This window comes from Peromyscus maniculatus, chromosome 12 (assembly GCF_049852395.1).
Source record: "Peromyscus maniculatus bairdii isolate BWxNUB_F1_BW_parent chromosome 12, HU_Pman_BW_mat_3.1, whole genome shotgun sequence".
Lineage (NCBI taxonomy): Eukaryota > Metazoa > Chordata > Mammalia > Rodentia > Cricetidae > Peromyscus > Peromyscus maniculatus.
Window position 1 is genome coordinate 30,925,611 of NC_134863.1, and position 26,334 is coordinate 30,951,944.

The 26,334-nt window shown below is 37.5% G+C and overlaps 1 protein-coding gene across 2 annotated transcripts in view; it reads left to right on the forward strand.

Annotated features, from left to right (window-relative positions):
• Positions 1-3,946: 3,946 nt before the first annotated feature.
• Positions 3,947-26,334, forward strand: part of Lsamp (limbic system associated membrane protein) — a 2,127,334-nt gene continuing 2,104,946 nt past the window's right edge. For both annotated transcript variants that reach the window (XM_015994637.3, XM_015994639.3), the window contains exon 1: positions 3,947-4,298. In XM_015994637.3, coding sequence (XP_015850123.1) covers positions 4,232-4,298 — 67 coding nt within the window. In that variant the 5' untranslated portion in view covers positions 3,947-4,231. The remainder of the gene's footprint in view (positions 4,299-26,334) is intronic.

Genomic DNA, 26,334 nt, shown 5'->3' on the forward strand with positions numbered 1-26,334 from the left:
AAAAGAATCTTTATTATTACTTTTTGATTTAGTGCTTGAGCATAGCATCTTATGGGGTCTCTGGTCAAAGGGTGCTTTTACAAATGTGAACCTAATTGCACTTAGAAGAACAGCTTCTCTCCCCTTTTGCCGTTGGCTTCTGCACCTCAGAAGAGAATCCATCTAAAGTGAGTGGGAGGAGTGGGCAGATGTCTAGGAATTCCTGAACCCAACAGAACATCATTTGATAGAGTGTAAATGACTTAACTGTAGTGTAAGAAAGCTTCCCAGAGCAAATTACAATCCCATCACTGAACATTAGCGATGGAAGTTGACAGGTTTTATAAACCCTGAGATTCGGTTGGATTGGAAGACAGCTGTAGAAAAGGGAATAAAATGCCTCTGGGTAAAATTTTATGAACGGTTTCTATGTCTATGATTTATTTTTTATGTCATAGGTAGCTTTATAACCAAAATAGTTATGATTTTAAGCTGTACTGATGATGCAGAATGTAGCTGTGGGTACAGATATAGAAGTAGTTGTAATGATGGTAGGGAATAAAACAATTTCTACCTAACTATACAATATGTCCATATATGGGTATGTCTTCCACTGTGATATTAATTATAACATCCATATTCTTATATGAAATGCACTTTACAGAATGTAGGCAAAGGGTCAGAATCAGAAAATTCTACTAGAACACACACACACACACACACACACACACACACACACACACACACTTAAAAGTTCCAGGTTACTGAGTTCTCTTAATGTGTCAGACTTATTTGTAGCCCCATCCTCACTGAAATGAAAGCCTCCAGGCATGTGGCCTCAATGGAGTCTGTTTATGAGATTTCTATATGTAGCTTTATCTGGTCAATTTGAGAAACACTTTTCTTTGCTTCAAACAGTGTCCCTGAAATAAAAATAAAATACACAAGAAGAAAGATGATATGACATATTCTTGCCCTTAGGAAATAATATTTATGAAGGAAGTTTCTAGGCAAATATTACATTTAAGAAAACTTTTCATAAAGACATTTGAACAATTGCAATATGAATGTGTAAACTTTTTTTCTGATCTATACTTACAAGTAATTATTCACTTGCTTGGAAGATAAGAGTGTTGAAAGCAGTACAATGGAGGCCTGGCTTGGCAAGTTTCAGAGAGAAGTTAAGACTTTTTTAACTCTAAGAAAGTGTTTCTAATAAGCTGGGGATGAAGAGTTGGCTGTGATTAAGAAGAGACCAGAACCACTTAACCGTAACTCTTGTTTTACTGGGAAAATTGATGCTGGTTAGTGTGCATGACTAAGAGACCAGATTCACCCAGGTAACTCTTCTGGAACTGTCTCCTCCGGTCAGCACAAAGAAATTGTGTTCCAGAGGGGGCAATGACTGTGTACTGTGCTGGCAGCCAAATTTGGTAATGTGTAGGAGTCTCCCACATGGTGCTGCTTTGAAGGCATGAATGGGGTCATGGAGAAGAGTTGAGGCTCAGCACTGTGAAAGGTCAGGGGAAGCCATTAATAAAGGTGCAGTCTCAATTGCAGTTGAAGCCCTAGGGTCGAAGGGATGATGGAGAGAAGTTGAAACTTGGCACCATATGGCAGGGTCATAGTTCCCGAAGAAAGCCCAGGAGAGGCAATTCACGAAGATGCAACTCAGTTGCATAGAAGACTCCAGAGTTTTGGAGATACTGTTACCATGGGATGACCACCAAGGCAGCAGCAGTTGTGAAGTGGAGCCGCCAGCCTGAGACCATGAGACATACTGTGTGTGTTATGGCAAACCTTTTGAAGCCTAGGAAATCCTGAGAGACAGAAGTGTGGCATGGAGCCTACTCTGCTAGACTTGTGTTTTGCTTTGATCTGATTGTGGCTGTGTCCTGATTCTTCACTCTTGGAATAAAGAGACTATCAATTTGAGCAGGAGAGTGTGGGGGAAATGTTAGAAGGAGGCAAGCAGGGAAGTGAGGGGAGGAGGGAAAGAAAAGAGGAAAGTGAGGCAATTCTATTTCAAATTTTAAAAAATTGAGAAAAAGAAGAAAAAGGAAGTATTGAACAATTTTTTAATTTGAAGGACTTTAAAAAAATTTTAAATTATTTTTCAGGAGCCTCTGGTTAAGAACTTTGAAATTTTAAAAATGTTTTGAATTTTTGAAAAGACTGAGCATTTTGGATGTTTGGATATTTTAGAGACTTTTACTTTGAAAGAGACTTTATGTTTTAGAGAGACTGAACTTTTCAAGTGTTTGGATTTTGAAACAATGTGGAACTTGATTTATAATAATTTGTATTGTGATATCGACATTAACATAGGATCTTGAGGATAAGCAAAGAAAGGAAAGGTTGTTGTTGAATAGTGACATGTTTGTGGGTCAAGTTGACAAGGCTTCAATTGTGCTGGCTAGTTTTATGTGAACTTCCAAACAAGGTAGAGACATGTGGAAAGAGGGAAGGAACCTCAGCTGGGAAAATGCGCTCATCAGAATGGCCTGTGGGCAAGGCTGTAGGGCGTTTTCTTTATTGATGGTTGACGGGGGAGGACTCAGCCTGGAGCATGTAGTCCTGGGTGCTATGAAAAAGTAGACAGAGATGGAGGAGCAAGCTAATAAGCAGCATGCATCCAAAGCCTTGTGTCTGTCAATGATCTTCCAGGATCCTACCCTGAGTTCCTGCTCTGAGTTCCTGGATGATGGACTATAAGCCTTCCTCCTCAAGGTGCTTTTGGTCATTTTTTTTTTCACAGCAGGAGAAACTGTAACTAACACAGAGTAGTTGCCAAAGGAAAGAGCAGTAGGTATAGAGTTGAGATTCTCAATGGGAACAATTTTGTTCCCCCAGTGGGTATTTTACAGTGGCTGACAATGCTCTTCAGTCTTTAAAACTACCAAATAGGTACAAAATATCAATGCACATGACAGTAAAGAACCCACAGCAAGAACCAACTGGTACAATGTGCTGGGAATGTCAAGGTCAGAAATATGCAGAGATATTATTACATGCAGAACTGAAAAGAGCCAAAGACATCACATTCAAGTAATTCAAATATTTAATTTCATTGGTGAATAAAATGAAATTCAGAAGTTTTCTGGTTTTTTTTTTTGGGGGGGGGGTCTCCAGCCAGTGGAAATCCCAGGAACAGATGAAAAATCCAACTCCCCTTCATTCTGCCTTCCTGTGAGTTAGAGGTCTTCCTTCTGGCCTTGGCTCTCACTAGCAGGTGTTCCTGAGTCATTCATTCAATTGGAGATACTTGGTACCCTGCTGGGAATGTCTTTGGAGTACTTACAAGAAGGAGAGTTGGGTAGGTTTTTCATCTTGGAGTATCCATAGTAGATGTGTTTTCTCTCTAAATAACTTCCATTTAAAGGAATTAAAACAAGAAGACAGACGATGTGAGCAAGGGAGATGAAGATGGGGGGCGGCGCATTTGAGTGTTAGGATCGGTAAGGTCAGCCATGTCAGAACTGTTTTGACCTACTGATTCAAAACCGTATACAGAGTTTTGGGAATACTGTGTTATGCAGCATGACAATTGGATAGGATGCGGTTTCAGATGGCTACTGGAATCTCAAGGCAGAGGTCACTGTGACATTTGGAGGAAGCTTTCATGCAATCCTTGGGGTAAGAAGAGAGACGTCAGAGAGAAAGGGAGCCACGGGATAGGAAGACCCATGGATAGTGAGGTTCAAGATTTTCTTCGTGCAAAGGAGAAAGTCGGATGTATGGGACGACAAGGTCAAGCCAAGGTCTTATGAAGACAAGGGCCTTTCACCTGTGTTTGCTGAGATGAAAGAGGACTTTGGCTGCATTGGACCGACCTCGCGCACACAAGCAAATGCAGGGCCGCGGCGCTGCCAGGCTGTGCGCACTAGATGGCAGTAGCGGGGCCCTTTCTGCTGGGCTCCCGGTCCTATAAGGCGCTTGCTTGTTTAAGTACAGTCTCATTTAGTTGGAGCTGCAGGGGAGTGAGGGAAAGGAGGATAGGAAAGAAGAGAGCGGGAGAGCTCGAGGAAGAACGGGGCTTGCTGTGTTGACATCAGGCTCGGGCTGTGAGCATCCTTCAGGACCTGGGCTCGCGCTCTCCGAGAGAAGAGCAAGGCTGTGCTGGGATTCGCTGGAGCCTGGTCCGTCCAGGTGGCCAGAGCCAGGAGAGCCCTGAGGGAAACCGAGGGAAGCGAGCGGCGCGTTTTACTAGAGAGAGCAGGAGTGAGGAGAGACGGCTGGAACGCACGGCGACATGAGGACCTACTGGCTGCACAGCGTCTGGGTGCTGGGGTTCTTCCTGTCCCTCTTCTCATTGCAAGGTAGGGGGAGCCTGCAGCGACCCCGCGCGCCCCCTCTTGCCGCCGATGGCTCTGGGATGCCCGGTGGGGTCACTGGCGCTCCGGGTCTACACAGAATCCGGCTTATTGACAAGTCCGGTGATGCGCTTCTTCCCGCGGTGCTGGTCCAGGCTGGGTCCCCAGGCGAGCGGGAGCCTGCAGACTTGCTGCAATATCCGAGCTGGCGGTGGCGGATCCAGAGCTGGCCTGTGCGGGCTGGGGGGCAGAGAGGCGCGTGTGCGGGTGCCGTTGCGTGTGTGTGTGTGTGTGTGTGTGTGTGTGTATTGGTGGTGGTGGTGCTAGTGGGAGGCGGTGACAGGGACACAGGGGTTGCTCCTCCGTAAACTCCAAGTGCTGCCTTGGTATTTGTGCTGTCCCCGAGTCCGCGGTGCTGATACCTCTGCATTCCTGCTCTTCCAGGAGGGAATTGGCATTAACTTTAGGAGGCTGCTGGGTAGCCGCTTGCCACCTGGCACTTGCATTTCTAGACAGAAAAACCCCTACAAGATTCTTCTGTCCCTAGATGTGGGAGGGGTGCAAGTGGAGAAGAGAAGGAAATGTGTCTGTCAGGGAGAGAGAGAGAGAGACAGAGAGAGACAGAGAGAGACAGAGAATATGCACTTGAGAATTCATGGGTTAATAACTAGCTCTGAATGGTCAGTGTGTTGTATGCTTGGGGCACTGAATAGCTAGTACTGGGGTGTTTACTTTGAAAATGACTTGGTTCTGTGTCTTGGGGAGATTGTGAAGTGAATTCACGAAGGTTAAAAAGGCAAACACATACATACTCTTTGCATCTCACTTAAAGCTGGGAATCCAAAGCCCTCATATATGTCATGCATATCTACACTACAGAGAATCCCTCCAAAATAAAAATATATGTTTTTTTTTTTTTGAGTCTCTCTATCTCACCCTTCCCACCGCTGATAGGAGCCTTGCACAATTAGCTATTGAGACTGCTATTTCACTCTGCCATTGATGGTTCTACTATCCCTTCGTGTTCAGGCATCCTGCCATCAGGAGGACCTGAGCCCGCTTACATTTCTCTCAATACTGAACATGCAAGGCTTCTCATTTGCAACACACACACACACACACACACACACACACACACACACACACACACGCCTCTCTCATGAATACTCACCATGAAATGACCAGACTGGCAATCCTCCCTGGATTTTCTTCTGACAGCTGATTGCTAATGTTCCATTTGTGGGTTTCATTTGTCAATGCTAGGAGATATTTTCTGTGGCTATACAGCCCTCTTGCCAAAGGAAATGAGAATAGACTCCTGGCTGTTTACTAGTTGAAGCATTGCAAATAATTAAATACCATGTCCAAGTTTTCTTTTTGAAATACACATAGATTGACAGCTGGAACTCACCCAGAGCACAATTACAAGTTACAGGTTCTACAAACTTCCTCTCAGAACTCAATGACCCCTTTCTTTCTTATCTAAATTGTTAGGTCTTGTGATACATAGTTCTTTGACTAAACATGCCTGCATGAAAAATAGTATCCCAACCCATCCTTGAAAACTGAATTTTTACATTTTATTGTCTCTTCTTCCTCCCGTGCTGCCAGAACTTTATCTGTGATTTCTTATGTTGCAAAGCAGCATTTTATTTATTTATTTATTTATTTATTTATTTATTTATTTATTTATTTATTATTTTACATTGAGACATTAGCAACAATGTAATTGTATTATGTCAGCAGCTGAGGGGCATTTTTTTTCTTTCTTCCTTCTATTGAACTAGGAACTTAGCTCTTGAGATAAAGCAGTAAGTCACTTCATGTTTTTCGTAAGTTTGAATAAAGCTGTGGACTATTCATTACACAAACATAGGGTTTCATGAGGGAAGGACAGAGTAAAATGCTGAGCTGATGTCACATGGCACTTATGAAGGATGGTGAGGTCAGATGGAAGATAAAACCAGATCATTATATTCCAGAAGACCATCCCACCAAAAGAGGCACATCCCTAGTCTTCTTTGGTAACATCATTGCTAAGAATTTACTAAGACATAGTAGCATTATATGTGCAAAGTATTTTTTTTTCTAAGAATATAATTTCCAAAGGGGGAGTTTTCAAGGGTCACTAAACAGAGCCCAATGGCTCCTGGGAAGTGGACCCAGTTCTCAAGCACTAAAATCCCCCAATGGTTGATAAAGAACAGGTAGTGGTAGCTTTGAATAATAGGTGATATAGGGCAAGAAGGTCATGCATCCATTTGGAAGTGAGAAAAAGGCTCACCACAAACACTTGTCATACTCACTCTTTCCTTCTGTCATCTTAAAAAGTCTGGGAGAGGCTGGCAGACAAAATACTCTATGCCATCACCCCAGTGTGAGTGCATGGAGATGCAACACACACACACACACACACACACACACACACACACACACACACACACTTGTGTCAGAGTGTGTGGTCCCTTTTAAATCAGTTCCATCTGCAGCAGATTATTTTTGCTGTTTCTCATGATTACCTTCATGGATTCACAGATGAATGCTGTTATGGGTGTACATTTTTATTAGATTCTACTGGTTCAAAATGTTGAACATGCCTTGCACTATGTGTTTCTGAGGTGTAGGGATAGTTACTGTATATTTTGGATTAGCCCCAGGAGACAGAGGCTACAAAGTTAGCTTATTACTCTGTAGCCATAGGCAGATCTGACATATATTGATAATAGCTATGTTCTGGTTCACAGTGTTCATGTAATGATCACCATCATTATTTTGAAATAGGTTATACATGATATTTTTGTCAAGACATATTTACATATGAGTAAAAACAAAGCAAGTTTTTCTTGTAATTTTACCAAATACTTTACAATACTTTTGTAAAGTTGCTATTCTCCAGCCACACATCATCCTTCTGATATTGACAGGGACAATTTCTAACATGTAAGTGTTGAGAAGCTAATAAGATTATAGAGTGGCTATCTGTGTTTGTCTGGATATTCTAATAACTGTACATTATATTAAAGACATGTGGTTTGCAATGTGTCTAAGATTTTCAAAGGAAATCCTAAAAATTTGTGATTGTGCTTTTATCTTCCAATTTGCTTGTAACCTTAAGGAAGCAAGAAGAAACAGTTCAACTGAGTTTTTGGTTGTTTTTTTTTTTTGTTTTTTTTTTTTTTAATGGAGAAGAAAACAAAACAGCCAACAAAGCCCGCCCTATTCAGGACTGTCCACTTTGTGCTTGGTTTATTTTAAGGCCCCTGTTTCATTAGCTCAGATCTGGCTGGGTCTCCTTGTCATCTGGCAACTGTCCCTTCTTTCTCATGCTCCAGATTCAGAACCAAAGAGCAGCCAGTGCTGTGCTCTGAGGTTGGCTCTGTTCTCGATTTGGCATCTGGAATGACAGTAGCTGTGTGCCCTTTGAGGACTGTAGAGGAGATGAAATCCACTTGGCCCACCCCACCCCCATCTTTGGTTCATCTGGGCATGAAGGTCGCCTTGGCTTCAGCCTGAAGCCAGATTTGGATGATTTAGTGGCCAAGAGAAGAGGAGGGTATGCTTCTACTGCATCAAACAATACAGTGAACCCTCAAGGGAGCCTCACACCAGCTGCTTAGTTTGGGAGCTGCAGACATGCCCAGGATGTGAGCTCTTCCTACAGCCACCAGGAGTATCCTCCTATGGCTATTTCCATATGACTGGCTCATGACAGTGCTAGTGATTTTGCTTTCAATATAATTGCAATGAAGATTAGTTGATGTAGCCCTTCTGCAGGTTTGTGATAGCTTCTTCCAAAAAGATGATCCTACAAGGAATATATTTTAACAGTTGAAGTTGCGTGGTGTCTTGATGGTATGCACTGTATCAAATTTGAAGGAACTTAAGCAATTAAATGGTAATGTAGAGATAAAGCACTGGCTGCAGATGCAGCTTTTTTTGCTAGATGTAGATGTTGATGTGAATCCTATCACCAAACATAACCTGGAACCAACTCAATGAGCATTGACTACAGAGCTTCTAAATCCCTCTGTTTAAGTTAGAGGAAAACCACTATTCATTTTTCTATTACATTTGCATTTCAAGAAAAATTTTGATACTATTTGATTAAAAATAATATATTCGTATTCAGAAAAATTTAGCCATTTACCCAGAGGGTTGTTTTCTCTCTCAATTTTTTATGGTAGTTGAAGAGAACTTATCACAGATTTACTGATGATTATTAATTACATACAATTTGTGGCTCAAATTATCACTCTTCAGTGTTGAAAATTTACAAATATTTTATTAATATACAAAGATACAGTATAACCTGGAGGTAAAGCAATTGTCCACAATACCTTAGGAATTCTTTCATTTGATAAAGGTAAACACCACAAGTCTGTGATTCATTTTACACAGTTCTGATTAGATACAGAATCCATCTTGTCTTTTACCACATAACAATGTTTGCCCATTAAGATATTTTTTTATTTTTTCCTACATAGTATATTTTCTTTACTATATTTATCCAACATAGTATATCTTTATGAATAAATAAATGTTTTCATATGTTATAATATATTATCCAGTATTACTCCTCCATTGTTCATGAATTCTTGTGGGTTTTTTTTTAATCCTTCATCACTTGAGAAGATCTGTCTTTCAACATCAACAGCATTAGTCTGGACTGTAAGTAGAAAAGATGGTCACGTGGAAAGGACATGGGATAACATAAGTAGAATACCTTTGCTTGCCTTCAAATTCAATGTTTCATGGTAAAATGGAGGTAATAATCTCCTGTGAGCCTCACTTTTCTGATTAGTTTGGGTAATAGTGCTTGCCTTGTGTCAAGATACATGATTTGCATGTTGTGAAGCATTATTTGCTTCTGTGGAGAAGATAATGAGTTAAATTAAAAGGAATTATCTGGCTTTTTTTTTTTTTTGCAACAGTCTGAACAGAATTTACCTGTTGTATCTTCTATCTGTTTCTCTCTTCCTCCATTCTGCCCCTCCCCCCACCCTCCCACCCCTGCCACCTTTCTTTGGATTTGGGTGAGAGCCACATTGAACTCTTAGTGAAAATTTAATGCTGAGGAGAGATACAGTATTGATATGGGGTTACATAAGCTGCTTTGCTTTCTTACTCTGCTCAAAGGGCTGAAGCCAAACACAAAAGAAAACACTTGTCCACTTGTAATTTCATGCTAACCACCTTTGTTTCCATTTTCCATAAGCCTACAATAATTTCCCTTAATATTTTAGCTTGCAGTACTGAGAAATTGCTGAAGGAAGGAAGAACTGTTAGGGGATCTAGATTTCAATTAACTTTGCCACTGTGGCTATGAAACTCTGTGAATCACTGTTGTTTAGTAAATGAGACTGAGAATCTCCAAGATTAATAAATCTTGCTGAGGTGGCAGTAGAGCAGAACGCTGCTGCTCAAATAACCTCCATCTCTTCCCGTCTACGAGGTCCCTCCTTCCTCATTTCAGTATGAAACAAGGTCAGGCAAAAAATAAAGGAATTAAAATATGTTAGCCTTGTTGACATACATAAACAATGATAGTCTTCCATTGAAATAACTATAATACCAAGTGGATGGCTTTAGATATCATTTATCGGGCCACGTTTTAGTTTTATTTCAAGTGTATAATTGAGTACATTTAAATTAACAATGCAACTTAGTTTTTGAGTCAAATGAATAAGGAAGTGAGAATAATCCACATGCATGTTTTATTCACTGCAGGTCCCTGCCTCCATTTCTCTCCTTTAAAAGGCAATGTATGCTCCTACTATGGACAGGAGAGTATAACCAACTTCTAGGGGGTAAACAGCATGCAGCTAGGAAGAAGCCCATATGAGTGACTTTGGGGGGTGTTTTGACTGGATCATGTCTGATCTGGACAATGCCTGTCCAGGCCAGCTTCCTGGTCATTACCCTCTGTCTGCAAAGGAAGAGCAAGAGCCTAATGCTACTTTTACCTCATGTGGTAGGGTAAGATGAATCCCAGCAACCTAACCAAAGCTTGTGCTAGCACTAGCATATCATATGCAGGCTGAAAGTTGATCTCTCTAACGATGATGGTTTTGTCACTGAAATTTTAATTTCCTATCTTTCCCATTAGGCAGTGATGTGGTTTGTGCTGAGGAGGAAGGAGAGCAGGTATTCTGTGGGCTTAGAGTTATTTTTGTGTTTATGATGTGAGCTATATGAAAAATAGGTAGTTATGTCATTTCGTTTGGGTATAAACAAAGTACAGATTACAGAAAAGTAGGGGGATATGCAAAAATAATAACTAATATTCTTCCCTTCCTTTCTGGTTCTTTTCTTTCCTTCTATAAATATTTATTAGTCCTCAAATTAGTCCTCAAGTCAACACTCTCATAAACCTTATAGCAAGGGAGACAGGTACTCCAAAGATATTAAACTAATTACCATTATAATGAAATATAATGAGGAAGAGTTTAGAGTACCATGACTATATGTTTCAGGTAAATTTAACTTAGTCTGTAGAGTTAAGAAAGTATTCCCATAGTCAACTGATGCATAATTAGAGTTTGAATGATAAGTGAGATTTAGATATGTAGACAGAGGCACAGACAGAGCTAGAGCAGCTGAAAGGAAACCTATGCAGGCTTTAATGTGCTCCAGAGACCACCCTATTCCAGAAATAAGGAATAGAAGGAGGGCAAAATCCAATGGGGAAGGAAATGACAGAAGGCAGGCCTGGAGAAGTGTGGTATGCCTAGCCCCGTGGAAACCAGAGAAGCAGCAGAGACAGATGTGGCTTCTTCCAAGGTAGAAGAAGCATAAGGAAGGGCATTAGAGAGTTAAAGTGGGGATTTGCCACCTGACCTGTGAGTTTCTGGAAGAGGCCTCAAGTTACCTTGTAGAGACATGATGAGCTTAACTGAGGAGAAGCCTGCTCAGAGGCTTCTATTAGATAAGGTGGATGGGGGTGTTCAGAGGAAGTGTGCAGCCACTGCCACAGACTGAACACACTGAGCAGACTGAGGCACAGTTTTCAGTGTGTGCTTGAGAGATGTCAGAGCAGCTTAGGCAGAGGAGCCACGTTTATAACTAAGCTTACAATTGAAAGTGGCTGTACATGGATACTTCTTCTCCTCTAACGCTAACCTTAAGAATTTTCCAAGTCATATGTGGGTACTGTACTTCCTTGCAACAGCTGAGGACAGAGATGTAAAGCAAGTTAAAGAGGAGTTGACATTGAAGCCTGGGCTCCCGTCTCCAGATCCAGGCACTTTCTTTTGCACTATGCTTCTCAGTGTAACCAATAGTTCACATGGGAAAGGCTTACAGAGTTAGACAGAAGAATGGACTCTGGCTCCCCACCTCTGTGGCCTTGGGCAAGCCATTCTCTAATTCTGGAAACAATCTGTGAGGTGCCTTTGCATTCCAAGTATGAGATGAGTCTATGATTTTGCTCTGATTGGGGAGAAGTCTAGTCTTAATTAGCCAAGCAATGGAATTAAATACTATTCTAAAAGCAATACACTTTTATTAGATTCAAGTACGTACAGACAAAACCAATTCCTTACAAATCATCTCAAGGAGAATATCATCTTGCTGACTTTTTTTTTGCATGACCAGATTAAAAATTAACTGATTTTTTTAAATTGATGGCAGCATCATGTATTACAATTGAGTCACAAAAATTATAGCATCAGCTCTTCCAGGCACACATTATACATGATTTGTGTGGTAATGTATAGAAGTGGATACTAAGTTCATTCAATATAAACTTGTGAGGGGTCAATATTTTAATTTTTTCCCTGGACACCAATAGAAGAAAAATGATAAATTGTAACAGACTGATTTGGAACATAAGTTGAGAGAAATTGAATGATGGTGCTATATTCTGGACATGGAACTAAGCCGGGTTGTAGGACAGAAGGACAAAATGAGGGATGTTTTCAATGGGGAAGTGATAGGAATACAGAAAAGAATATTCTTCTGATTTTTTAAACTGTATTCCAGACTCCAGCCTGCATGGAGTTAAGGACTTATGCTGGTAAGGATTGCCAAAGAAGCTTCCAGAAACAGAGTGAACCTTGGATGCCAGACTGAACCATTTGTGCTTGATCCTTAAAGAAATAAAGGGCCTTTGATTAGCACAGGAAGGAATGACATGCAGGAAATACAGTGCCCGTAGGACAAATTTGGTGCCCAGATACTGTTTGCATACCAAATACTGAGTAAAATTCAACCTTGGCCTTATTTTTTTTAATACAAACAGTGAAGTAACTTTCTTTTTTTTTACATAAATATAAAAATATGTAAGCCAAGACTATCCTTTTATTGCTTTTAAATATTTTATTATTTGTATGTGTATGAGTGTTTTCCAGAGCTTGTATATGTAAACCATATGTGTGCCTATTGTGTTCAGAGGCCAGAAGTGGACATCATATCGTTGAAACAGGAGTTCTAGATGGTTGTGACCTACCATGTAGGTGTAGAGAACTGAACTCAGGTCTTCTGCAAGAACAGCAAATGCCTTTAACTGATGAGCCATCTCTCCAGCTCCAAGAGTATAGTATTTAATGCCATAGGCTTATATTATAAGATGGATATGCCTATATTATGTCATCTTTTGGGCACACATATTTGTGTGTTCTGTAGTATGATATTAACATACAGGTCCTGTGTGTGGTATAGATATGTATCTGATGAGGTGATAAAGAGTTAATGGGTGCATGAATGCACATGGATAATATGTACCACATAGTGTATGACAAGTAGGTACAGCGAGGAGAGCTTTCCTCGATTGCTGGATTCCCGATGTAGACCATCTGTTTAGTTCTGTTCTTGTATAATATATGGTGAGAAAATATTGTTAAATAAACCTTGGCAACATTGAAGAAACTTTGAAGTACTTCCCATTGCATTCAGAAGCAACGCTTGTGTATTTATGTTCTTAGAATGAGTGAAGCTACAGTTTTCTCTGATATGCTTTAAAAAATGACTTGTCTCTTTAGAAATTTCATTATAAATTAATGTGCTCATTGTAGAAAAATGAGAAAACACCAAGGAATACAAAAAAGCAATGAAAAAATTAGACTGATATTAAATACCAGAGAAACTTATTAATAATTTTGTTATTTAACATTCCCAGCTCTCTTTCAACCAAAGACATATATAAGTTAACAAACTGGATCACAGTTTCCATAATTCTTTTGATTTATTATTTTCTTTTAACAGTTTATCATTATTTTTCTGTAATTAGATATTCAACTACTTTATCTATGTTAATGGTTACATAGCAGCCTGTACCACAATTTCATCAATGCCCTGTTCTTGAAAACATTTGGTAAATGCTTTTATTTTTAAAATAGGAAGGCATTACTTTAAATTAGCTATTACTTTGTGACCATAATGATATTTTGCAACTTTAGAAAATTGACTAACTGGATAATCCTGTTATGTTTCCTTGTTCAAGGATATGCTCTTGTTACAGAGTTTACCATCTCTCCAGAGGTACTTGGGGGCTCACAGCAACTTACCTTCTATGAAGCACTCATATATAGTAACTCATTTGGACCCCAGGAAAATTCTGAGGGACAAGAAAGCTGAGAGTATTGAAAAACTACATGGGAAACACCTAGGACTGTGTTTAGGATTATAGGGAGAGTACTAAAGTATTAGTTGTTGCTATTATTTGACAATCATAGCTGAATTATTTCCTTGAGTCTTTTTCTCAGTTAAATTAGTTTACTCTAATTTTACACTTTTGTTTGTTTATTTTGTGTTTCAGTTTGTACAATCATGAGTGTCTTGGCTACCCTGTAGAGGCCAAGGTACAATTGGCTGGAGTTGGTTTTCTCCTTGCACTATGTGGGTCCCAGTGAGCAAATCTTGGCTGTCAGGCTTAATATCAGATGTCTTTTTCCTCTTGAGCCATTTCTCCAAACTCCCTGTATATTCATAAATAGAGACTTTAGATGCCTGATAGTAGTGTGATGTCTTCTTCCTTCCCACCCAGCCCTTCTTTCCTCTTCACCTGGCTGTTTCTGGCTTAGCTCAAGTACCATTTGTCTAATGCTTTTTGCTGGCATTTGACTTCATTGTGAAAGGGACTGTCACTGGGCTGTTGTTCATGAGTGGTTGTAGGAAAATCTCTCTGACAAATTTCAAATTGTTTAGAACTGTGGCAGTTTAAAAGCACATCTACATTGATCTACTAACTCAAGGTCTCACCTCTGTGTTACTTTTAGAATTCATAGATGGATACTGTCCAGAAGAGATGAGTCATCTACATTTGGTTGTCAATTTTTTTTCAGAGATCGCACATCTAAACACACTTGGATTTGAATGTCCCTTTAAAATATGAAACAAGTAAGGACCTTCAGAAAGATTATGGTTAAAATTTCTAGTTTCTTAACTTCCCCTTTGAGCTTGGTTACATGTGTATTCTCTTTCCTGTGATCATGTATATTGCATGATTCCTTACCCAGTTTTTTTTTTCCCTTTGCTTCACCTCACAAGTGTCTCCTGGGCTTTCTGGACCATCTTGCATAACATTCCTCAGTTTCTTTTAGACTATAGATTTGTGTTTGAAGTATCACCTTTAGTGATCCTTTCTGTCTTCTTTTAAAAATCTATTTAAATTTAAATGTATTTATTATATATTTTCTTTCTACCTTTAGATATTTCTTATACTTCCCAGTTGGCAATAATGACATTTTGTGAGCTCTGTCTTCACTTTTTGTTTCCTGATTCCACATTCATTCAGAGTTTTAAGGTCCTATTAAAGGCACTTTAAAACTCTCTGTGTATTATTTATCCTTACAATATTTCTTTAATAATTATGTCATTTTGTCATTGTTTCATCTTCTAAAATTAGGTAATATTCAGTTTGATTAATTCCTATGGATTTGCAGGATGTGGACTCGGTTTTTGCTACATGGAACGTCACCTCTGTTCATATGTGTTTATCTGTTTATAGACTCTTGTCTTTCCAAAACCCTATTTTCCAGTTAACTCTGCATCTCTCACAGGCAGCAGTTAGAGAAGCTTACCTATTAAACTCATCTTTTTAATGTTTTCAATCCTAGATTTTACTTTTCTTTTAGTTTAATTAATCATAGTCTTTTGATTATTAATATACACTTGGCTTCAGTTTTAATGAAAATTAGTTTTATTATCATAATATGATTCACAGTTGAGAATTTTGAATTATTTAGAAGTAGAATATCTAACCACACAGATCCCCTAAAATTAATGTGTCCATACTTCAAATACTCATATTTTATCTTGTTTCTTATTTCAAAGGCTGAATCTTCTGTTAGTTCTTCTTCAAACACTCATGGACACTTCTAAAATATGTCTAATTTTCTTTATTCTGGTTGCTCCTGTTCTTACTATATATGGAATTATCAACCATTCAGAAAATTGCTACAGCTTTCAAACTGAGGCCATGATAATTATTTCTTTACATTGAGACAGAGTGACTCTCATGGTCTTTTCATTAAATCCGCAGTTGGCATGGTCTATGGGGGAACCTGAAAAGCCTGGTTCCAACTTAGGAAGATCACTGCAGTTTTATTGCAACATGCACAATGAAGACTCTGGAAAGGATTAGAACCAAGCATCTCCAATACTCCAGACACTTTTGGGTGCATTTCAAACTGTCAGAGACTCTGCCTATATTTTCTATTTGATTTTGTATGCTGAAATTTGGCAAATTTTACCTCATATTCATAGTCAGGTAATTTCAAAGACTTCACTAATTTGTGGGATAGAGGTAAGGATGCCACTAAAGAGTGAGTATCATATGAGGGGAATACAGTCTGTGTGTAAAGGTCTCAGCTGGGGACATCTGCACTTGTTTCCATCTGACATCTTTCAGCAGTGTAAGTGTAATTGTTCCCAGAAAGAATGGGGTGTGTAACATGAATTTCTGAAAGGTCTTATTAATAAAAAAAAAACCCTGGAGTCAGATATTGGGGTAAATTCTGAAAGATCAGAGAGACAGAACAAGCCACAGCCAACCTCACCTCGCCAACTCTTCAGCTGATCTTGTTTCCTCAGACTGAAAGCCTCTGAGTCCTCACACAAATGGATCTCAGCTGAACTGCTGCTGAAAAGCCTCTAGCTCCTGTTTCCTCATGCCTTATATGCCTTTCCTGCTTCCTGCCATCACTTCCTGGGATTAAAGGCATGTGTCCTTCCCAAGAAAAGACATGGGATCTCAAGTGCTGAGATTAAAGGTGTGTGCCACCACATCTGGCTTTGTTCCAAGTGTGGCCTTGAACTCTCAGAGATCCAGATCAGTCCTGAGTGATAGGATTAAAGGCGTGTGTACCACCACTATCTGGCCTCTATGTCTAATGTAGTGACTGTTCTGTTCTCTGACCCCCCAGATAAGTTTATTAGGGTACAGAACATATCAGGCACAGAGGTAAGATTCTGACTTTTTGATGAAATCTATCTTCATCATAGTGTTTTTGGGAGGCAATGATAGTGATAGCAGTAGTTAGTATGTTGTCCGTTTTATTCTCAGGTGTGGTGTTTTTCTGATGTTTCTATTTTCAGGTTTAGGATATTTAATGGTTTTTCTCAAATTTGTCCTTCAGAATCAGAGGCCCCTCCAAACAGAAACAACTAATAAATTTGTTTTAAGTGTGGTCTTCCAGATGATCATTTGAACTTCAAGGAGAGCCATATTCTCATAGATTTAGGGAGTTATTCTGCTTTTGAAACAGAGTTCAGTGATGACTTATGAAAAGAATTGAAGGAAGGATTACAGATTACTTACTATCTCTGTACTCACTACTGAAGTTCTAACTAGTATGTACTTCTCTACACATTATTTGGTCCAGGGCTTCCAAAGTCACTCCTGATCAGACTCATCTGTTTGCTCCTCTGATTCATGTTGTTCCCATCTGTGTCTTAGGACCTCATTACTTTATTGAAATAAACAAAGCACATTCTACTCCCATGCTTTGTGACTATGCTAAACAGAGGCCTGAAATTTCAGAATCCAGAAAGCAATTTGTTCCAAGAAACATATTCATCCTTAAATTATCATCTTCCACACTGCCACCAACTTTCGAGCAGGTAGAAGAGTAAAGTTGGGAGGAAGCTTATTGATTTGATTGCACGGCCTTTTTCATACTATCAAAATCAGAGCTCTTTTCAAAAAGAATAATTCCCTTCCATCCCCATTCTTGTCTTTAGGGTTTTTAACTTTAATGTTTCTTCATTATTTACAATTTTTTTGTCCATCTTTTTGATTACTCATACAGATAAGACCCCCCAAAAGTCTCATTGCAAAGTACCCTTTCCAGATCATTGTAGGGTAGAGTGATGTCGCAGAAAATGATGTTTGATACAAACTGGGAACTTAGAATTTGTCATCTAGTAGATAACAGGTAGTAACCTTTTCTTTGATTTCTATTTCAAAATTTAAACTTCATTTCCCATTTGAGAAAGAGGTTACATATGGTCTCTCCATATTGGTCTTTGAGAAGTAGCAGAAAATTCTAGAAGAACCCTAGTCTCCTCAGAATGTAGCTACTAGGAATGCAGTAAGAGATAGATAGAGGCTTTATGGTATCTGAAGATCACAGAGAATGAGGTCAAGGAAAGATTTCTGCAAGACCAGTCTTCAGCCCTTTGAAAATGATGCTGATACTATTAATAGTTCCATATTGGCTTTGACTTATTAATGTATTCATTCCTTTTTCATGGTTACTAGCATGTAGATGAAGAAAGTGAAATAGAAAAAAGTTTGTCACAGTTAAAAATTGATTAAGCTGGGCTTTGAATGTGGTTCATGGGCCCACATGCATAACCATTATCCTACACTGCTTCACAATAAAGATGACTAATTATACAGATGTGAATTTACGAAGAAATAAGGATTGCCTGTTCATCTTTTCAAGAATTCTTACATGTATGATAATCATCACTAATGAGAGTTCAAGGGGCTGTTGATATTTACATACATTCATTCAGGGCTTGAAATGGCCCTTGTGTCTTTGTTATCATCAAATCTTTAGTAACAATTCTTTAAATCAAGGCCATTAGATGTGGACCTGTTTGTTGCTGATGGTGTAGACAACAGTGGTGATCGTGACTGATGTTGCTGTTAGTATGGTGTGGCTGGGCAGTCCTGGAGATGAGGCAGACACATTTACTGATCAAAAGTCTGGAGAGGTAGCTTTTGAATACAAGGGCTTAGCTTTTGATGGCAGCTGCTATAGCAGAAAGAATATTTGACCTTGCGTATGAGAGAGAACAAAACACACAGATATATCTTTTGAGTAAATAGGGTCAGAGTTTCAGGCAACATCCAGACCTGAAAATACTCTTTTCTGACAGAGGCAAGAAAAAGCCTGAAATTTTCCATCCATAGCAAGAAGCCAGTGTGAGATGGTGAAAAAGGCATCCCTTTAAAAATACTTACCATATTAAGAAGGCGCCAAATGTATATATCTTGGATAATAATTCGTTCAGAACTGATTCAATATAGTATGTGGGCTAAGATGAAAATATTTCAGAAGTGACAAAATTAGTGCAGACTCAAAATTTGTATATTCATGTCTACATGTTCTAATGTGTAAAATTGGTCTGACATCACTTATTACAAAGGGTAGGAAGATTAGGTATCATGGTTGAAAAACTTCAGAGCATCGTGTGTATTTAGGCTGTTCATAAACAAATGTAATTTTTATATAATATCTGTGTATTAGCGTTACCCTTCTAAGTTTACAGTTTGTGATCCTTTTACCTTGCATATGCTGCAAACAAGAATTTTCTATTAATCCAGCTAAGGAGACTGACTGATGTGTAACCTTTCCTTGCTTTTTCAAATAGAGATATGCTTGGTTGTTTACAGCACTGTCAATGTTTATTCAATTCTGCTGCTTAGATTCCACATCTCCCCAAGCCTCTGCCTTAAAAGGCTTTTCTTTCCAAGATCCTTGTAAACAAGACTTGCCTGTCAGTCAGTCAGTCACACACACACACACACACACACACACACACACACACACACACACACACACACACAAATGCCTACAAAAAATAAAAAATGAAGCTTAAAACAATCCACTGCTTCACTATAGTATTTGAAGTCTGGCTTCAGTGGATCTTTGAAGGCTGATTTCATCCTTCTGGCTGCATGAGTCCCACTCCACCTCATCTTACATCATCTGCAGAAATCTTGCTGCCAGTCAGTTTCCACACAAGCCCTGACTTCTTGACCTATGGAGGTTAGACAAGCATGCCACTTAGGGTGGGTGGCTCTATAGTTTGCAGACAAACTCTCAACCAATCAGAACAAGAATGTGGCTGTCATGTGAAATAAATGAGCTCATTGTCATCTGGAAGGTAGAGGTGTGATGTTCAAGACAAGTATTCCTCTTTTAACTGGTTGATGAAAGCATTTATCTTTGTGTGTGTGTGTGTGTGTGTGTGTGTGTGTGTGTGTGTGTGTGTGTGTGTGTGTGTACATGCCCATGTCTATATGTGTGTATGAGCACTTGTATATGTGAGTGCTTTCATGGACTGAGACCAGGAGAGGGTGCTGAATTCCTTAAAGATGGAGTACAGGCATTTGTAGAAAACTGGAATTGTTACATGGGTGCTAGGTTCTGAGGTCTGGTCCTCATTACTGTGCAACATGTACTCTTGCTCCAATTATTTTGTTACACATTTTGATGTAGTTCTGTTTGAGACTTGACTGGCTGTTTTTCCTCAAGCTAAAGTGAGATTCTTTCTATTCTTGTGGTTAATTTTTAAGATGACATTTTTATTCTCTATTCATTCTCCCAGACTGAGACAGTGTCTTACAAATTTGTTCCTTTTTTTAACTCAACTTTTCGCCTCCTCTTATATTCAATGAGGTTTTTCTTCTCATTCTGTAAAGCAGACATGACTTACCTGTAAGATCAGCTTTTCTGTACTGTATCAGAACGCAGATACTGTTTTTGACAATTTTGATCACGAAAGTACTCTTTTATTTAATAGAAGCCATGTAGCTTGTACTAGATCTTATGTATTCCTTTTGTTTCAGCATTTGGTATAGAGCTAAACTCATAGTACAGTCTGCATTCACTAGCAAATGTGAAAGAAAGTCATCATAGACTGATACTTACTCCTTTTTCATTCCCCTGTACAGAAGCTTGGTTTCTTCTAGCTGATAGGCCTGATGTATTTTCTTATGCAATAGGAATCTGAGTTATAGATATCACATGTTGTGGTAGTAAATTATCCCCAAAGAATCACAAGAGTTGAAAGTTATGGAATTTTGTATCTGATAGTGCAAAGCCAATTTCTGATAGCTCAAAGGAGTTTCAGGCTCACAGGCTCATTCAGATCTCCGAGTCCTTCGGATCTGAAGATGAGGATGTTGCTGAGAACTATAGTCAGCACATGACTTAAAAACTTTGTACTATGCATGGTACCTGACTCTAACGGCATAGGCAAAGCAGGGACTGTACTATGATGAATTATGGAAGCAATTTATATCATGTCTTATCACATCCTATTGGGTAGAAATAGAATGATATGCTACAATTCAAATTCCTGGACATTTGGGAATGTTGTCTAAGATAAAACATATTTTGATAAATGGCAGTCTCTGTGACAGTAGCCTTTGTTTTCCACACAAGTCTTTGATGTTCTTAAGAAATAATCTATTTACAAGGTTGCATTGTATATGTGCCAATATTGTCTATAAAAATAAGTAACATTCTGTTTGTCTACCAAATAAATATACTTTGAGAGGCATTGATGGTCTCTAGTAGAAAGTGTCTACCATCCAAAGTAGGACATAGAAACCAAGCCAGTTGTTGGCTTTGCATGCTTATTAATTTGGATCTCTTACACCTATTGGGTTGAACTGATATAGGTCACCACACATCTTTAAACTCATTTTCAGTTATCAGATGTAAAATATCAATTTGTCTAAAGTATAAAAACTTCTGTGGGAGACAGGAGTTGGGAGACTCAGGGAATTTTGTGTTCATCAAAAAATTATGGGGGCATTCTAAATATGAACATTTTATCTGTAAAATGATATGAAGTTAGGCTAGGAAATTTAAATGATCTCTTCAAGTGTTAAATGACTATAAGGAAAATAATTTCATAATATGTGTCAGCAAATATTTCCTGAGTGACATCAAACTATGTCTAAGATATTCCAATAAATGCTAGACAGAACACTGGACAGATCTTTATCAGTCCATGGATAATATGTGAAGAATGTAAACATTATCAAATTACTTTTAAGCAAGGCAGACCTAAATTGGTTTGTAATTAAAAACTGATGTGTTAAAATAAAATTATAGAGAAATTGAGGTCTATTAAAGAAAATCTTGTAGTAATGACTTTGTTTCTTTCCATGATTTACATATCTCCATGTCTAACTGAAAGTCATTAATAATACAAATTGCTATTGTTTGGGAAATAGAAATCTATTGTTCTTTGGATGAGAATGCTAGTACATTGAACAGTACTTGAACAAATCCAACAATCCCCCATCCCTTTAAAAAAATCTACTCTACACTAAATTAAAAGAAGCTAAACAACATCTTTGGTTACTTTCAACTGTCTGCATGGAGAAGAAAGCATGGAAGGTGCACAAATGGCATTTGTAGGAGTCCATATTGCATCACATTTTCTGCTTTATGTGATGGTTGATATGTTTTCAGAAGAATTTATAACTGCTATAGAAAACTGGATGGCTATTGATTAAATTTTAGCTTCAAAATCTAATTGACATATAAAACTTTGTAAACCCTTTTAGAAGAGGATGAGTACAAATTAAAATGTAATTATAGCAAAGGCTTATAAAGACTCCAATTCCAGTTCCATATTATATACTTTTATATACTAGAGAGGGATCTCTCTATCTTCTAACCAAGATTTTCTACCATAGAAACAAATACTAAACATAAAATTTATTTCAGTCATGATGTTTAATTATATCCACTATCTTTACTCAAAAGTAAATCCAAGTGTTTTTAATACAGTAATATTTAATAACAAAAAGAACAGAAGTGGGCCAGGAGAACTGGTGGCCCATTATCTGTAACCTCCATCTTTGATGTTAAAACTTTATCTTCTAAGACACTAAATATCTGGGATCTAAGTGGTAACACCTATTAGTTCCAGTGGTTTCCTTTTGCCTTCTAAGCAATGTGATAGATAAACCTCCAGGAATCCTACAAAATTGGATCCTTAGTTGACCAAATGAATGGCTGTTTCTCTTTTTCAGTCTAAACTGAAAGATGAGTTTGCACCCGTGAGAGAAGACATACCTTGGAATGATGCCCAGCTGCGACTCTCCTTGTCACATTAGTGTGACCTTATAATCTCACCCGAAGCCATTCTACCAGTAGCAGGACAAAGTGATTCTTCTAAACCCTACAACTATCTTCAAATGATTCATCTCAAGTTTATATTCATCCTCTCTTTAGAAATATCCCCCAAACCACATTTATTGTAAAGAATGTTAAGTAACAATTAGAGATCAGCTAATGTATATAAATACTCTTTTCAAACAACACGAGGATTGAAAAGCCTGCTGAAGAGTATGCATTCTGGGATTTTTCTGTATGACTTCCTTGCAATACTGGGAAAGCCTGTGTAGTATTTTAAAGCCAGTCTATAAAATGTCAATTTTGAATGCTGTATGGCTATACTTCTTCAAATACTAGATATATTAGAAATTATAATTCATATTCAATGGCAATATGAGAATTTAACACACTTCAAATAAAAACAATTTAAATTCATTTCAAAAAAACCAATTCAATTACAATTAAGTAACTGGGTAATATTTTCACAAAAATCCATTAAATCACATTCTTTCATTAAAATAGTTTATACATTTTTAATACAAAATGAAAAACAGAAGGAAGGAGATAATAAAATAGCAGCAGAAACTAATTAACTGGAAACAAAAAGAGAGTTTATAAAATCTTTGGATAAAAATCAGTCCAATCAGCAAATGTCTTGCAATTTCAATAAAAATGAAAAAATAAAGCACGCAAAATTAACAAATGATAAAGAAGCCATAACTACTGATAGTAAGATTTAGAACTATGAAAAATTTACTTTACAAAAGCCCATTTTCACATAATAAAATTCTTAATAAGTTGTATGAGATATTTTTGGAAATTATAATTATAAAATTTCACTTACAGATTAAGTGAATGGATATTGAGAAAATAGAAAATAAATGCCAAAGAGTTACTTCTTATAAAGCTTTTCCCTCCGTGTGCTCAGAAACAGACTAGTCAAATAATAAGATAAAGTTAATTCTTACGTTATTTAAAAAACATAAAAAACCTTTCATCTATTATGAAGCTGTGTAACCATAGTGTTTACTCATAATACAAAAGAGCAAAAAAAGAGATACAATTTCATATATATATATATATATATATATATATATATATATATATATATATATAATCCAGAGGTATTAAGCAGAGAGTACAATGGTAGTTAGCATGGGATGGGATGTGAGGCAGGAGAGGGAAATTTTGATTAGATGTTGGTCAAATGGCACAGAATTTTGGATTACATTTAAGAATTAGAGTTAAATTCAAGAATTAAATGACAGAGTCCTAGGGCTGAGGATGTAGCTCTGAGGAAAACTACCCCTTATGTACAAAGCTCTGGTTTCAACCCACAGCACTGCAAACAAAAATGGAGAGTTAAGTAAAAATACATTACAACATGAGGACTATACTAAAATATATTTCTGGAAATCACTAAAACTGTAAATGTTAAGCATTATGAACACAAAAAATGACAAATATGTGAGTAATTGTGTATGTGTATTACTTCTATGTATCCACTCTACAGTTTATATTTTCAAAACATCATAGAGACAGTAAATATATAACACACACACACATAAAACTCCAGAATAAAACAAGAACAAATCAAATAATTCATCAATATATAAATCATATATATATTACTATAAAGAAGAATCTATTCTAGGAATGCAGAATTTAATATAGAGACTTTTTTATACCTATTATCGCTCAAAGAATAAAGTCCTTGTTTACCTTATATTATCAGGAAATGAGAAGTTAGGGTTGAGGAATAAGAATATAAAGTTACTTCTATTTATATGAAAGATAGTAAACTCAATACACATGACCACAACAAAGCTTTATTTTGATATATGGTTGTTTATAAAATAAACATTTTAAATTTGAAATCTTCAAGTTTAATGTGGAAAGGAATTAGTAATAATAGTTATTCATGGCCCACAACATCATTAATGAATTTAATGCCACTGAACTGTGTTTTTAAAATGATTGAGGATGGAAGTTTCAGGGTATGTTAACATCCTATAGAAGTTATATATGTTTTTTGGTTTGCTTTGTTTTTTGTTTTGTTTTGTTTTGTTTTTGAGACAGGGTCCCTCTGTGTAGCTTTGGAGCCTGTCCTGGAACTCACTTTGGAGACCAGGCTAGCCTCGAACTCACAGAGATCTTCCTGCCACTGCCTCCTGAGTGCTGGCATTAAAGGCATGTGCCACCTCTGCCTGGCAATATATATGTTTACATATTCAGAATCATGTCATCATTCAATAAATATATCTGTACCCTAAATCTTTTAACTTACTTTACAAATCTTCCATTTTCTAAATTAATAATTTGTAGAGCTTTACATTGTTATTCTACAGTTAATTAAATATGACTGACAATAGCAAAACATGATCTATCTAAGTATGTACTGCTTAGCATGTTATAATCTGCTAACCCTTTATTTCATTAGATAATCTTCTCCACCTAAATCCTTCACAAAATAAGAATATTAGCTCACCATTGAATACAATTTAGGAAATGGAGGACTCTATGTTTTGTACAATACTTTCATACCTACTGAATTCCAAAATGGAATTGAATACCTTGTATTGAAACACAGGGTCTTTCATTTTGGGACCCATATTCATAACAGTTCATTTATTTCTGTATGTTTATTCAGTAATAATAAAATAATAGTAATGGTGTTGATAGTAATAATATTAGTAGTCTCAGCATAAAACCTGTATCTGAATTGCTGTGAAAGAAAAGCATCACAACAATGAAATATGTCATACAGATGGCATTGCAAATCAATAATGAGAGAGAAGATTGCTCATATTAGTAAACCCTTGAAGGTTCATAGGGTGATGAGTTGAGAAAAGTGAAGTTTCTTACTTTTTACCAAGTTCATGTGAAATGAAAGAAGAGTTTAAACATTAAGGAACATGTGTGAGAGAGAACCTTGGAAAGATTAAAAATAGGGACTGTGTTTTACACCTTATTTGTTTTGTGTACTTATATGTGTATATGTCTATAAGTGTGCGCATGCCACAAGCACATGTGAAGAGAGAGTGACTAGTGGGAGTTGATTCTCTACTTCTACCACGTGGTACTAGGGATCAAAATACAGGCTTGGCTGTAGGCTCCTTTCTCTGCAGAGGCATCCTACTGGGCCAAAGAATTAATATATTTTCAAAAGATCACAATAAAAATACATTCTTTCTGATAATAAAAATATCAGTTCAAGATAAAAATGAGCAAAATATTTTGTCATTTCCAACCTTATAAAAGTACAGAAAGTATATCCTGGCAATATATACAATATAAAATATAGTTGGGTAATAATATCATTCTTAATTAGTCTCACCATTAATAGAAGTAAATTTCAACAATATTAAGGATTAAACAGTATTAAGTCAGTGCTTATCCTGTGGTTTCATGACTCAATCATGGATTTCAGAGCCCTTAATTCATTTGTCCCCAACTTATTCACTGCATAAAGAGGAAAATTCCTTAACTCGTCTGTCTCATTGTCCCAATGGGGAAAATATAAATAATCTCAGTTGCCTTCTTGCTATGTTTCTCTGTGGCCATATGCCCTTTGCTAAGGCAGAATTGTGATGTTCTTGGTTACAATTCTGTCAGTAAATTGAGATACAGAAGGAACCTTGCACTATTCATTCGGAGATGTAACTGTAAATGCTGCCCCTTTACTTAGGATCAGAGTATATGTCAGATTACCTCCTCTTCTCCTCTGCACA